Source organism: Rhinopithecus roxellana, chromosome 16 (assembly GCF_007565055.1).
Source record: "Rhinopithecus roxellana isolate Shanxi Qingling chromosome 16, ASM756505v1, whole genome shotgun sequence".
In the NCBI taxonomy this organism is placed as follows: Eukaryota; Metazoa; Chordata; class Mammalia; order Primates; family Cercopithecidae; genus Rhinopithecus; species Rhinopithecus roxellana.
In genome coordinates this window covers 43294010-43309340 of record NC_044564.1, presented here as the reverse complement: position 1 = coordinate 43309340, position 15331 = coordinate 43294010, and the positions used below count along the sequence as shown (strand labels likewise).

Below are 15331 nucleotides of genomic sequence, written 5' to 3'. Positions count from 1 at the left end.
ACACACTGACAAAATACATTTTTTAAAAATCAGAGTTCTGATATATTGTTATAAGACAATTGAACTAGTTACTTTTATGTTTAGAAGGGCGCATTTTCTCTCAACGGGAAGAGGTACAGAGAAGGTCAAATTATAGCCACCAATTTGTCTGGTAAACATGAGATTAAAGCAAAGACAGTTGATTTGTGTGTTTTGAATAGCCATCAAACTTCAGTTACCGTAAACTTTGTTACCGTTTGTCCCCATTGAAGGAGAGAAATTTCCCAGTAACTGGACATGATTGCCCCTAAGAAAATTTTAGAGATATTTTTCCTCTCTGTTTGCCTCTCTCACTTGCAGTGAAATAATAGAGGAACATAAATTTTTTTTATTTTTTTATTTTTTTCAGTGAAATAATACATGAACATAATTTTTATTTTTTTATTTTTTTCAGGGAAATAATAGATGAACATAATTTTTTAAAGTACTATAAAAAAAGGACTTGCGCCATCTTCCACTTTCTACTATGTAGGTTTCATCTTTACAGAAAATGTCTTCTGTATCTTTGGGATATTTATTTGGGTAGTCAAGTCTACGTTATAGACCTGCATCAGTGATATGTTTGTTTGTTTGTCTGTTTATTTGAGACGGAGTCTCACTCTGTCACCCAGGCTGGAGTGCAGTGGTGTGATCCCGGCTCACTGCAACCTCTGCCTCCCAGGTTCAAGGGATTCTCCTGCCTCAGCCCCCTGAGTAGCTGGGACTACAGGTGTGCCACCACACGTGACTAATTTTTGTATTTTTAGTTGAGGCGGGGTTTTACCATGTTAGCCAGCCTGGTCTGGAACTCCTGACCTCAGGTGATCTGCCCACCTCGGCCTCTCAAAGTGCTAGGGTTATAGGCATGAACCACCGCACCCACTTATTTCTTAATATGTTAATTTTATACATTATTAATGTCTCTTTATTCTTGAAAGGGAATCTGTTTTCTTTCCCTTCATACTTTATATCTTTCAGGATTCCATTACAGGAAACAGAATAATTCTAGCTATTTCAAGCGGGAAGAGATTTTAAACTACAAATTTGAAGCTTTGGAAATCACTGGAAGGGCTGAAAGAGCAGGATGTAGGCTGGGATTTCAAGCATGACTCCCTGAACTGGATAAGATTAGTGGGCAGTCTTTTTACTGAAGCATAATTTACCTACAGTGTAAATTCTGTTTTTTATGTGAATAATTCAGTAAGTTTTGACAAATCTGTGTTGCTGTATAGCCACATGCCATTACTTTCAACATATAAAACAATTCTATCACCCTCAAAAATTCTCCATGACTCTTTTCCTCACTCTTCCCCAGCCCCTGGCAACCACCGATCTGTTTCTTTACTTACAATTTTGCCTTTTCTAGAATATTGTGTAAATTGAATGATGCAGTATGTGGTCTTTTGTGTCTGGCTTCTTTCACTTAGCATAATATATTTTTAAATTCATTTATGTCATGGTATGTATTAGTAGTTATTACTGGGTAGTTTGTGGTATGGATATACAGTCATCCATTTTCAATCTGTGATTGAATTCACAGATGCAGAATCTACAGATACAGAGGGCCGACTGTACCACAATTTACACATTTACCAGTTAATGGACACTTGAGTTGTTTACAGTTTTGGGGAATTACGAACATTCATATGAAGTTCTTCGTGTGAATATATGTCTTCATTTATCTTGTTTAAATAGGTAGGAGGGGATTGTTGAGTTGTATGGTGAGTGTGCGTGTAACTTTATAAGAACTGTCAAACTGTTTTCCAGAACCTTGTATCATTTTGCACTCCCATCAGCAGTATAAGAGAGCCCCAGTTCCTCCACGTCTTCAGTACTCTATTGTCAGTCTTGTAGGTAGAGTCTTAACCTGGTTTTCCTGATCCCCAGTGGGTTCTCCCTTCCAGATTTGCTGTTACATAGCCAGCCCCAGTTCTGTTTCTCTGTGGTAAAACAGAGATTTATATATATGTATGTGTGTACATATATATATATCTGCAAATTGGTGACATCCAGGATGCAGACCAGCTCCAGTGCCCAGCTGAACTTGCTAATTGGTACAAAAAACAGTGTTGATCTTGGTCTTAACTAGACCCTCACTGGATTTGAAATGTTGCACATAGCAATGTTTTATGGTTCTCTTTCAGGCTATTTGATCACTCCATGGAAGGATTTAAAAACTGGGAGTTCATGACCATTCATTGCTGGGGAGAAAGAGCTGCTGGTGACTGGGTCCTTGAAGTTTATGATACTCCCTCTCAGCTAAGGAACTTTAAGACTCCAGGTGAGAACTCCCTCTCTATACATTGGTCTACTGTGTAGAAGAAAATGATGGAGTATATTTTGGCCAGAGTGTTTCACACTCACATATTAGCATCTTTTTTCTAGTGATTAATTTCATGTGTGCTTTGAATTACCTGCACGTTTTTCAGTTTTCAGGATTACCATTTGAGAGGTAATAATTTAAGGATAGGAAATAAAGAATACATATAGTATAGAACAAAACATGACAGCTTTTGATTGATGTTTCAGAATACATGATCCACATCTCTAACCAGTTTCCCAGACTTCCTTTGTCTGTAAACAAGCCAGCCTGTCCACTGGCAATGAGTTCAACTGCATAATTTCACAAGAAGAGACAGGCTTCCTTAGTTATCTATTTCTTTTTAGTTTTCCCTAAATTTACTTTTCAGTTTAGGCAAGACATTGAGCTCAGCCCATGCCAGCTAATCTGGGTACCACCAAAGAAAGTGATGATGACATTCTTCCCTGCATGAGCCCAAGAGCCAAGGAAAAAGAAATGCTTCTTGACATGTAAAACAGAAATTATGATGTTAGCAAAGGTCTTTTCAGGTAGGCGCAGTCTGTTTCTGCACACAGCCTATTCCCGTCTTCATGCTAACCTGTAAAGCTTGTTTATAATATAAAATAAGGGAAAGTACAAGGCACCATGGGGTGAGAGACTGTGTTGCCCATTACAGAGCCCTGCAGAGTGGCTCAGCAGTGAATGAGCTGTTTGATAACTAACTAGCTTCCCACCCATCCATGAACACATCTTCAGCCGTCAGATAAAGTCCTCCTTCTCCATGCTCTGTCCAGTCCTATTTAGAAGAACTAGGCTTGGGGGACGTTTTAGGACTGACATCCAGTTCTAGCCCTCTCCAGATTACAGAATAAAATAACCTAGACATTCTGTAACTGTAGGAGCGTGTACCATTCAGATACAGCTAGCTGCTCAGGGCAAAGGAGGCACACAGCAGAACACAGGGATAAAGGGCACATTTGCCAGACTTTTGCCTGCCAATCTGAGAAAGTTACTCATTCTGAGAGATCCATTGTTGACTGTACATTTTGGCTATCTCTTCCCTAGTTCTATAATGAGGTTGATCTTTGTTTGCCACAGTGATCCCATAATCAGGTCAAAGCCAGAATGGTGGCCAGGTCACAATGAATCAGGATAAATGTTTCGTTAAACAGTATCTGTGCCCAGCTCACTGCCAGAATGCAGCCTGAATATAGTGGTTACCAAGTTTTTATCAAGAAAGCAAATGTTTGTCAACAAGGCAGGATTGATAGAGAAAACATGCAGATTTTAGAGTTTCTAGACCCTTTCACCTCCTCGTAATCTGCATAGTTCCCAGGACCTTCCTCTCTCCTTTCTTCCTCTTTGCAGCACATGCTTATTGCCCCTGCCATGAGGATGCACAGGGTCATGGCACATAGGTGAAATGGAAGCATGGTGACTGGGCTGTGATCCATTAGCAGGCATCACTGCAGGACTCTTATAGGACAAGAGACCCCAGAGAAATAAACACTCAAATGTGGCAGTTGTGTGCCCAGGAAGGTGCAGACAGAGAGAGTACGTTTTTGAGCATTTTAAACAGTTATAAAACTAACTAAACGTGACTCTGTTCTTTATTACCACCAGACACCAGCAACTCCACTTTCCATAATAAGCCCAGGCTGCTCCTAAGGGCTACTGGTTAACCATGCTTTGCATCTAAGGGTCAGGGACCATGAATATAAATCCCTCTGCCCTCAAGAAGTTCTGAGTCTCTACAGAGCTTACTGTGATTATGTGCGTTTAAAACTCTACAGTAGCTCAGGTAAACTAGAGTTACCTATTTCATAGCATTGGCATCTCCTTATACTATTTAAATGTTCACATTTAACCCTAGTCACCTTGCAGTCATTTTAGAAGTGTCGAGGTGTTCTTTTTACACCAGACGAGAGATACCCTAATGCTATTACTGACCTGGAGACTTTAATAGAAACATACAGTCTTTGTGTATCTTTCCTTCAACCTTTCATTTCAGGATTAGTTACACCTTTAGTAACGGACTTTGACTGTCCTGTTTATGGGTGTGTGTGTGTGTGTGTATGCGCATGTGTCTGTGTCATTGTTTCTGGAGTATACAATCCTATGATAGGTTTCTTCCTCTCTGATTAATAAGGGATTACATCAGTAAGGAAGTAGAATTTCAGTTGCATCTGTAGAATTTTCCAGCCCGATTAAAATGGTAGACTCATCCCCAAATATAGAACTTCCTGGCTCCAAACCGAATTTCTATTTGTTTATTGTTTCTTCCCATTTATTTACTGTTACAATACATATTAAAAGTGTTTGAGGGTGTTGTTTTGATTTTTGGCACATTGAACCTATATATGCAGATTGCATTTATGTGTTAGCAAGATGGATTTTTCTCCTTCTGTATTTACAGAGCTATTTCATAATAACAGATTTCAATATTAATTGCAAAATCATCTATAAAATTTAGCAAACAGAAAAAGGGGTAGAGGAGAAAAAAAAATGATGGCCCAAATATGGCAGTTATTTGATGTGAATCGTAGTAGAGGTCCTAAGGAAATAAAATTACATAATAAGTGAAATATAAAGAGATGAATTACACAGGAAGGATATCCCTAGTGGGCTTATGATGTCCTTCAGAAATGGCACAAAGGGAAATAATCAATTTTGAGACAACACTCTTCAAAGCACTTAGAGGGTAAGCTTTTGCATCCAAAATGATCTTAAATAAAATGAACTGAGTTCTAAGGTGACTGATGGTTAGGATGACCTGTAGTGTCCTTGTATTACATGCTTCATTTGTACACTTGAGAGATGCCATAAGGAAAATGGGTTCTCTTTTGCACTGCTACCTAAAGGCAATCAGACAGGTCATCAATTTCCAGCAGTCATTCACTTCTTACCACTCCCTAATGCATGCCACGTAGAATTCTGGGCCTAAATAACACCCTGATTGTGAAAAGCATGGTCATTAACAAATAAGTCCAAAGAAAAGCTGGCAGAGGGCAAACCATATATAAACCAATTGTACTGGTCCAATGTACAGAAAAAAATACATGCATAAGAGAATGTGTTCATTTTTAAATGTAAGCCTCCTAAACTCCTAGAAACGAAGAGGAGACAATATTGTATATGGTTTAAACACACAGGATTTGGACTCGGAGTATGTTTTAACACCAGTCTGTCCTCTTATTGCCTTTGAGGAAGTTACCAACCTCTGTGGCTCTGTTTCCTCCTCTATGTATTGGGAATGTTAGTACCTACCTTAGAGTTGTTTTGAACATTGAATGGAATAAAACTTACAAACCACTTAGGCCGGTGCTTAACATATAGTAAGCACTTAAAAACATCAAACATCGATTTGATGGTGATGGTAGATGCTAATAGATGAAGGAAGCTGACAGCTGAAATCCATCACTCTCTGAGCTAGCCCCAGACCCTAGCCCCCGACCTTGTCTGGATGCTATGCATTAAGCCAAGGTGAGAGGGGTTCTGAGGGGCATCCTGCCTTCCTACCAGCATATGCCTCTGTTTGTAATGGTTTTGTCTTAATCATTCCTGCTTAGGGTTCTTTTTGAGGTCAGTTTTACTAACTTTAATGAAATGGAGGCATGTTTCCTTTTTCCTGCCTCAGCCTCCCAAGTAGCTGGGACTACAGGCACATGCCACTGCGCCTGGCTAATTATTTTTGTATTTTTAGTAGAGATAGAGTTTCACCGTATTAGCCAGGATGGTCTCAATCTCCTGACCTCGTGATCTACCCGTCTCCGCCTCCCAAAGTGCTGGGATTACGGGCGTGAGCCACCGCTCCCAGCCATGTAAGACTTTTAAATACCTAGAAAAACAAAGCCTTCTATTAAGTTCTAGGATTCTCTTAAATATTTGTAATTTGAAATTCAGCCCTTGATCCAGTAATCTGAGGTTTGTTTCTCAGTCTTCCTATAAATGCTGATTAAATCAAGGCCTCTCCTGTAGTACGTGCTCAGTCCATATGTGGTATGTGAATTATTAAATAGTTAATTCTGCAAATGGTGAGAAATATGCATTTCTAGCTCTGCATTTGACGTAGTGATTCATATCCATCTGCTTCCCACAGTTCTGTTGCTTTTTCTTGAGTGAGAAGGACTTAAAGATGTTACAAAGCTAAAGAGGGAAGATTTGGTCATGCTGTTATTTCATTATTATTTCTCAAGGTAAATTGAAAGAATGGTCTTTGGTCCTCTATGGCACCTCCGTGCAGCCATATTCACCAACCAATGAGTTTCCTAAAGTGGAACGGTTCCGCTATAGCCGAGTTGAAGACCCCACAGACGACTATGGCACAGAGGATTATGCAGGTGAGCTGGCTTCCAGTGGGATACAGCCTAAAGAGAGAAAGCTCATGTGTCATCCCACCACAGGGGGGAATGGAATGGAATGGAATGGAATAGAATGGAGTAGAGTGGAGTGGAGGGGGAGTGGGCATGGAATGGGAATGGAATGGAATGGAATGATAGAACAGAGCAATATACTACCCATATTCTGACATATTCCGTCTTATTTTTATCCCCTTAATATCTGTGTGTGTGTGTATATCAGTGCACTTATATATTCAAATATCCATATGTGTTATCTACAAAGCTAATAGTCCATACTGTGATTGTACTGTAATACATAGTTAATCCATAACCTGGGACACATACTTCGCTTACAGAGTTTTCACTATTTTAAACACGGGTTGGATAAACATTATTATTTATCAATCTTTGTCTATATCTTCATTATTTCTTTAGAATAGAGTTCTGTTTTGAGACTCACTGCATCAAAGAGGATAATCAGCTTTAGGGTTTGGAAACATTTTGTCACTTGCTATCCAGACAAGATGTACCAGTCTACACTGTGACCAGCTATGTGATTGTTTATTACACTCATTCCTGCCAACAGAAAAAAATAGAAAGTAAAAAAAGAAAGAGGTGAACGTTTTAAAAATGTTAGAGCTTTGATTGCCTGTAATTCTAAATATTTTTTTCCTCTGTAGTTCTCTGAATTAAATACAACTGTCTTTTACCCATTTTTCTATTCAAAGTGCAGTAATCCTCTTATCTCTTTGTGAACACTCTGTATGTTATTGTCTCTCACATTGTTTCATATTTGCTGAAAACATATTCTCACTTATCACTGAGAATGTAAGTTTTGTTTTGTGTTGTTTTGACAAAAAACTATTAGAGACTGGAGTTTATGGTCTCAAATGTAACACTGATTTTTTGCAGAAGAAGTTTCATCCTTTAATGTCTACTGAATCTTCACGTGCTTTGTTTGGTAATCTCTTATTTTTTACATTTGGCCATTAATTCATCTGGAACTCATTTTGGTTTATGACATATAGTGTCAATTGAAGTTCTGTCTTTAGTTATTTTCCAAACAGACTAACATCATTGACTGAGTAACTATCCCGTCTTTTTTTATTAGTTTAGGATGCTTCCTTTATAACAATATAGTAAGATCTTATACCAGCATCTTTTCTGGTTCCACCTTTTCTGATTCATCAATCTAATAATTCTCAAACCAATACCACCCACACTGTTTTGTTTTCATGCCATGATGTATTTTTATATTTGTAGAACATCTGCTTCCCATTTCCATAGCAATTATTGCCCTATTATTCTTCCAGATGAATTTTAGAATGATTTTTAAGTCTCCCTTTAAAAGTCTCATTGGAATTTAATTTGAATTGATATGCAATCTTGTGGGAAGAATTGTTTTTATAACATACAATCTTTCCATTTAAAACATAGATCATGTCCCATTTTATTGAAATCTTTTAATTTTATGTAGTTTTCTTCTTGTTAGTGTTACACCTACGTATTTTGGGCCTTGTTGCTCTTATAGTGGAAAATATTCCTTGCTTTCTAACTAGCATATGCTGGTGTGTAGGAAATCCATTGGCTGTATTTATTTTATATATGGCCACTGTGCTTAACTCTCTCATTAATTTATACAGTTTAGAGTTGATTTGCTGGGATGGTTTAGGTACTACAGCCTTAGCATCTGGAAATTGGTTTTGTTGTCCTTCTCATCATTATTTCTGACTACTGTCTTGTTGCATTGGCTAGCACTCCTAGGAGCATTCAATCCTTCTGAGATATGACATATAACACATAATGGACAAAGCTCCTTCTAATGAAGAACTATTTATAGGCCCGGCACGGTGGCTCATGCCTGGAATCCCAGCACTTTGGGAGGCCAAGGGGAGTGGATTGCCTGAGCTCAGGAGTTTGAGATGAGCCTGAGCAACATGGTGAAACCCCACCTCTACTAAAAATACAAAAAGAAATTAGCCAGGTGTGGTGGTGCACACCTGTAATCCCAGCTACTGGAGAGGCTGAGGCACAAGAATCACTTGAACTCAGGAGGCAGAGGTTGTAGTGAGCTGGGATCATGCCGCTTCACTCCAGCCTGGGCAACAGAGCAAGACTCAGTCTCAAAAAATAAAAAGAACTATAAATACAAGTTTAATGTATCTTTAGATGAGAAATATTTTTCCTTGCAGTTCTGAGATTTTCCTCTAAATACTGAAAATAAAAGTACTTCATTAACCACCTGAACAGAGTATCTTAAATACACATGTAATTACTTCTATTCTAAACAGATAGCATCCTAGAATCAATAAACATGCTTGAAATTAAGACCAATGGAGCTAATCAGAGCTGGATTGTATTAGATTTTGTGATGTTTTGCTTTGAGCCTATAGCATTACTATTTATATTTTAACTAGCAAACTATTTTGTCTTCTCAGATAGGAGAAAGTGTATCCAAAATAACATAAATAGAGTGTAATAGTAAGCTGTTACTCTTTATTCATATTTTGGTAATGTTTCACATTCAAATTTTGGAATGTTGAGTTCAGAACAGTTATACATCTTTGTGGTTTTTCTGATTATGTCTCTAAAACATCAACATTGGCACTTGTGAGAGAACCAAGACAATTATTGCATTATTATCCTGCAACCTACAATGCTAAACTGCATCTGGGACAGTTTAAGATGATAAAAGAAACAGCATAGCATGTGAACTTGCCATACAGTGAGAGCCCTTTTGGCAAATATCAAGAATAAATGTTTGGGATTTTTTTTTTAATTCTAGAAGTCACCTGGTGAAAATTTAGGGCCACCCATGACTCCTTTCCTTTGGAGCTGCAATTTTCACCTTCATTTAGATTAGAGACACAGATGGCGTTATCATAACCAGATTCCCATACTGTGTCATTGGATCCCAGGGACTGTGAGATCACAGCTGGCTGAACTTCAGTCCATAGGCAGCAGAGACACCACTCCCCTGGTGTACGATGGCAGACGGCTAAAATGTCCCAAGTTGCAGTCGCTATGGAATTTAGAGATCAATTTGAAGCTTTGGGGAAAATAGAAATAAGCAGTGCTGTCAAATGACTCTTGCAGTTAATCAGAAGTATATTCAAGTCTACAGCATTTTGAAATGACTTATTTCCATTCAGATAGAGAAGTCATCCCTAGTACATGATTTGCTACCTCTAAGCCGGAAATTTTTACCTAGGTATCAGGACCTACGTTGACCCCTCTCCTCACCATGTGATACTGGGCAAGCCACTGAAATTCTTGGAAAATCAGTTTCCTCATCAGTAAAATGAGGGTATTTGACTACCAGATTTTTCTCTAAGTCATTCCACCCGAGATCGAACATTTTATGTTTCTGTGATTCAGTAATTGTGAAACATAGTCCCATAATGACAAAGAAACCAAGGTATAACAGTAAGTCCTTTGGGTTAAAATAAGTAGATTTTCTACTACCCTTGATTTACTATGTGTACATTTCATTCAATATATTTATTGCTAGTTAAAATCATATGAATTTTCAGTGGGAAAGAGTTTGCAGATTATGAGACCAAATGTTCCAGAATATGGCGAACAAAGAAGAATTAAAAATTTCTAAAACTAGCCCATGTCATTAGAAAGCTTTTCATCAATCACAAAAGTGCTCCATCTTTCTTTTTTTTTTTTTTTTTTTTTCTTATTGTGCATTCTCTCCAGTTTTATACCAAAGAATTAGTAAGAGAGATTGGGAACTTTCATCTCAGGTCTGGAATCCTTTAAACTTGCTTGCATTTTTTTAAATTTATATATCATTTTCTTTTGTCGAATTGCCCATTGGCCTTTGTATAGGAAGCAATTTTAAATCTATTATCTGTGTCTGAGACTGGATGCTGATAAGCTTGTGCCAGGTGCCATAATGGTGTTTCTTCCTGGCCACAGTATTTGAGAGGTATTCAGTCGCTTTAATGATCTTAAATGAGACAGGTCATTTGGTCCAGGCATTAAATAATAACTCTTTTTTTCTTTTTTGTCAACAACTTCTCTCTTTTCTACAAATCCAATCTTTTTATTATTACACATACTTAATTGCAGTTGGTTTTTTTCCAGTTGCTACAGTTCATTTGAATTCTAAAATATTTATCAACCACGAGACAGCCATATGTGCTTTGAAGACCAGTCCATGACTAGAATTTACATTCTTTATACCTAGGCAATTGAGGTTGCTTAAGAATCAAAAGTCAAAAAAAGTCAAGAGCTCATCTCTGGACCTAAAGCCACATTGAAAATTATTCCTCTGTCTTAAAGAAACTCTCTGCATAAGAAAAAAAAAAAAGACTTATTTTATAGCAAGTTCATGGTAAAGCTTACCTGCTCTAAAATCATGTTTCTAAGTATTGTTCTAATGTCTTTTGGAAAGGTCCCTGCGACCCTGAGTGCAGTGAGGTTGGCTGTGATGGGCCAGGACCAGACCACTGCAATGACTGTTTGCACTACTACTACAAGCTGAAAAACAATACCAGGTAAGAGAGGGGCCAAGTCACATCCCCACAGCATGTGCCAGGCATCTTAGGAGTCCCTGCAAGGCTAATACCATGGGTGTGTGCAGGCCACTGGCATCTTGCACTGTTCTCCCACCAGGACCTACGCATAGAAAAGAGGCTGCTGTGCAGGCCGACTGCCTCCCTGTGTTATTCAGAGTGGTGAAAACTATATTGAGTTACAAAACGCAAAATGTGCGTGCATGCTGTGAAACTGCAGTGTCTTCTCTCACATCTGGAGGATGGTGGAGGGACCAGCTAAGCACCTGCCCCTCCAGACAGACCCAGACATGTTAAGAATTCCTGTTGTAAGTCTGCTGGAGTTTAAATTCCTTTAGAGAAAGGAGGACTTTGACTGTCTCTCAGCCTCTGTTATCTCCTGCACTTAGCAAAATGCCTGACATTTGATTGGTGCTCAGTAAATATTTGTTGAATGGATAAATAAAACTCTGTCCTTCCATTATGGGCAAACAAGAAAGTTTTTTTTTTTTTTTAAGTGTTCTCATACACAACATACATTTAAATATATTTATATTAATTTAGACAACAGCATACAGCCACCACCGCCACTCACATATGCACATACAGGATCCATATGACAACATGTGAAAATAGAAGTCACACCTTATTAAAGGGACCTTTTTGAATAAAGTCATGGTTCCCACATAGTTTTCCTCTGATTCACCCTATAACCTTCCTCTCTGTAACCATCATCATTTTTCAAGGGCTAGGTGTAAACCAGGAAATGGTTTGACAAGTCTTGGTAGACTTGGTGTTGGGTAACTGCATTGCTGCTTCAGCACACTGTGCAGGAGGAAGTTTAACAAACAATCTGGCTCTCTGGTTGTGGTGTTGGCATCCTGGTTTAAAAGTGATTTGGAGGCTGAGCTCAGCCATTTGCTCAGCACCTGCAAGAGAATGCTGAGGACTGCTTCACTTGTGATGCTGCCTTCTTCCTTATTGTTTCACAATGCAGGATCTGTGTCTCCAGCTGCCCCCCTGGCCACTACCACGCCGACAAGAAGCGCTGCAGGAAGTGTGCCCCCAACTGTGAGTCCTGCTTTGGGAGCCATGGTGACCAGTGCCTGTCCTGCAAATATGGATACTTTCTGAATGAAGAAACCAACAGCTGTGTTACTCACTGCCCCGATGGGTCATATCAGGATACCAGTAAGCTCACTTCAAATATTTGGGTTTTAGAGAAGAAATGTGGGGTTTTCATTTGAGTGACCTCAGGAGGGATAGTCCTCTTTGTGAAATCTGGAATTGTGCTTCCTATCAAACAGGATCTAGTTCATTTATTTTAAGTGAACCCTTTAGAAGCTTTATGTAAAAATGCTTGTAACTTTATCAGGGTATCCTCAAGCCCACCCTCCGATTCAGTGATTTGCTGGGCATATTCACAAGGCTTGGGATATAGTCATGCTCATGAACTCATAGATAGGAGATATTACAGCAAAAAAATCATCAATGGGAAAAGGCGTATGGGACAAGGTTCAGCCACACAGGACGTGTTCAGTTCCCCATGCAACAATCTGTGACGACATGCATGAAATGTTGTCTACCAGGGAACCTCATTAGAGACTCTGGGCCCAGGGTTGTCACTGGGGGCTGGTCAGACCTCACACGTACCAAAATTCCAGACTCTTCAAAGGAAAATAGGTGTTCCCCATAAACCATATTATTTATACAAACAGTTTAGACAAAGTGAGCCACTCTTTTCAGGGTAGTGGGAACCCTCCCAAAATTCAAATTCCCAGATGTGCCAGCCATGGACCAACCTTACAAGCAGATTTGCAAAGGACAACATTCAGGCCTGCTCTTTTCCGCACACTGACCAAATAGACACCAGGCCTGTATGATATCAAAATATAGTTCTTTAAAAGTTCAAAAAATATGACTGTCTTTTAAGAGTAGAATGAACATATGTCAATGACTTATTTAACCCACTAATAAGGGAACTTGCAAGGTGACGAACAGGGCGGAAAGATGATCAGGTACTGTAGTCCACCAGGAAAGGCAAAATGGAAATCCTTTTGCTAAGTTAGAAACAAAGTGGAATCATTTAATGATTTTCTACATGGCCATACAAGTAGAATTTGGGGAAGTGTTCTTTTTTTTTTTTTTTCTAATGAATAGAAGTAATTTGCAACCTTACCAAACAAAAATCTGTGCATTAACACAGAGTTTGGGCCCTAATCAGCCATCATTAGCAAACAGACGAAGGTATATTGCCCTAGAGAATTAAATAGTCTTAAGGTAGACCTTTTAGACAGTGTTCTAGTGTGGCTCTGAAAAGGACTGCAGTTATCTTTTACTTTATTTCTGAGTTCTAGATAATTTCTCTTAACAAGAACGTCATACTATGGTATATGATCGCACTGAAATTTCATGTTTCTGCACAACCTAAGGAAGAAAAAAGAAAACTCAAGTTTAAAGGAACAAGAGTTATTTACAATAAAATCAGACAAGAAATCTGAAGTGAATACTCTTGCTTCTTAAGAAGTGAAATTCTCTCTGGTTTCAAAGAGGAGCATTTCTTTGTGAGGCAGACAGGGTCTCTCAACTTACCCTTTAGGGCAGTGGGTAGGGACTCTGCCTTTCTTGCTTGCCCCAAAATTTAGAACATGAACTTTGACTTGAGGGAGAAAAGAGAAATTGGGAGAGAGAAGGGGGCATAAAGAATCCACAGAAATATGCAGTATTCCTTGTGGGGGAAAAAAAAATCAACATTCTATCAAGAAGGTTGAGCCTTGGAAAAGAAATTTGATTCTGGAATGTTGTATGACAGAACCAAGGTAATTGAGAGTCAGTTGTTTCCAGAGCCTAGAAGGTAGATAATTAAGGTGTTCAAACTATGACTTCAGCTACCACAAAGTGTTGATACAAGTGGTTTGTATATCTCTTTTTATGTAATTGCCTTATAGTTTTCTTCTCTAATGACTCCATTTATGTACAACATAATGATCACATATGATCATGACTAGTAATAATTACTGCCAACACATTTATGGTGCTTAATAGTTCATATCGTTCCCTTGAATAATTAATTTTATTTAACTTCTCAAGACAACCAGAGAGGTGGGTAACATTGTAATCTCCATTTAATGAGTGAGAGAACAGAGACCCTGAACTTGCCCACTGGAGATGCTAAAAGCAGAATGCACATCTAGGTCATCTGAGTTAAGATCCTATGCATGTTCAGTATTCTCAGAGAGACAGTGAGAGAGACCACGTGATGACTACTGTTAAGATTGTAAGGGGCTTCGTATTTCGTGCTCAGAGGCTCAGACTTGATCCAGCAGGTCCTTGCAGGGATCCACTAAGTTGTGTTTCTCTATGGAACCCTGAAGAACACCAACATTTAAAAAGCAGATGGAAGCCCATGAAGAAAGCTTCATTCAGTTCTATACATTCACATGGCTATAATCCACTTGCATATCAGAGCAGGTACCAAGACTTTAGCAAAATTTTGTCTAAGGTAGAAGTCCTTCCTTAATATGCCAAATGTTTTCCTCCACAGAACAACCATAAATTTGCCAACTTTTTTCAATATGGACCTGGTAGTAACTAGGAAGGCAAGTATTTACAGTATACTTGTTCAAATGATGCATTTCTATTCTCCAGAATATAGATATTATCTGAATTATAACAACATTTATACCAATTCCACGGCTACTATAAAGTACAAGACACTAAAATAGTGTTTAAAATAAACAATATAAGAAATAAGCAGTCCTTACCTTGCAGTCTTAAATGTAGATTCCCTTCTCTAGTTCAGCTCAACTGACCAGCCCTAAAAGTTATGAGCATGAGGGTCTACATTCCCATTCCTCCGTCTCAGGCCTTGCCTTTCAATCCTTATAGAGTGATGTCGTCCCAGCTTCGTGAGTGGGATTTGCACTGTTGCAAGTTAGGAAACCCTGCTGGGGAGAGAGACTAGGAAGAAGAAGAAGAAAAAAAAAAGGCCTATAAACTGTTCAACTAAGAATTAGCTAGGCTATCATTTTCTTGTCTGCAAAATGGCAGAGAAGTGTAAGGTGTTTTCCAGTGTTACAGTTCCTGTCTGTACTTGGTTTGCTGAGAAATGATAACACATAGTGATTCTATGGCTTTTCCTGCAATTTTCTAGTCAAGGCCATAGG

At 38.7% G+C, this 15331-nt stretch overlaps 1 protein-coding gene across 3 annotated transcripts in view; it reads left to right on the top strand.

Moving 5' to 3' along the window:
* PCSK5 (proprotein convertase subtilisin/kexin type 5) overlaps positions 1 to 15331 on the top strand; it is a 466860-nt gene that overhangs the window by 278004 nt on the left and 173525 nt on the right. For all 3 annotated transcript variants that reach the window (XM_030920278.1, XM_030920277.1, XM_030920279.1), the window contains exons 13-16: positions 2163 to 2299; positions 6517 to 6660; positions 11066 to 11168; positions 12163 to 12356. In XM_030920278.1, the coding sequence (XP_030776138.1) occupies positions 2163 to 2299; positions 6517 to 6660; positions 11066 to 11168; positions 12163 to 12356 (578 nt within the window). The remainder of the gene's footprint in view (positions 1 to 2162; positions 2300 to 6516; positions 6661 to 11065; positions 11169 to 12162; positions 12357 to 15331) is intronic.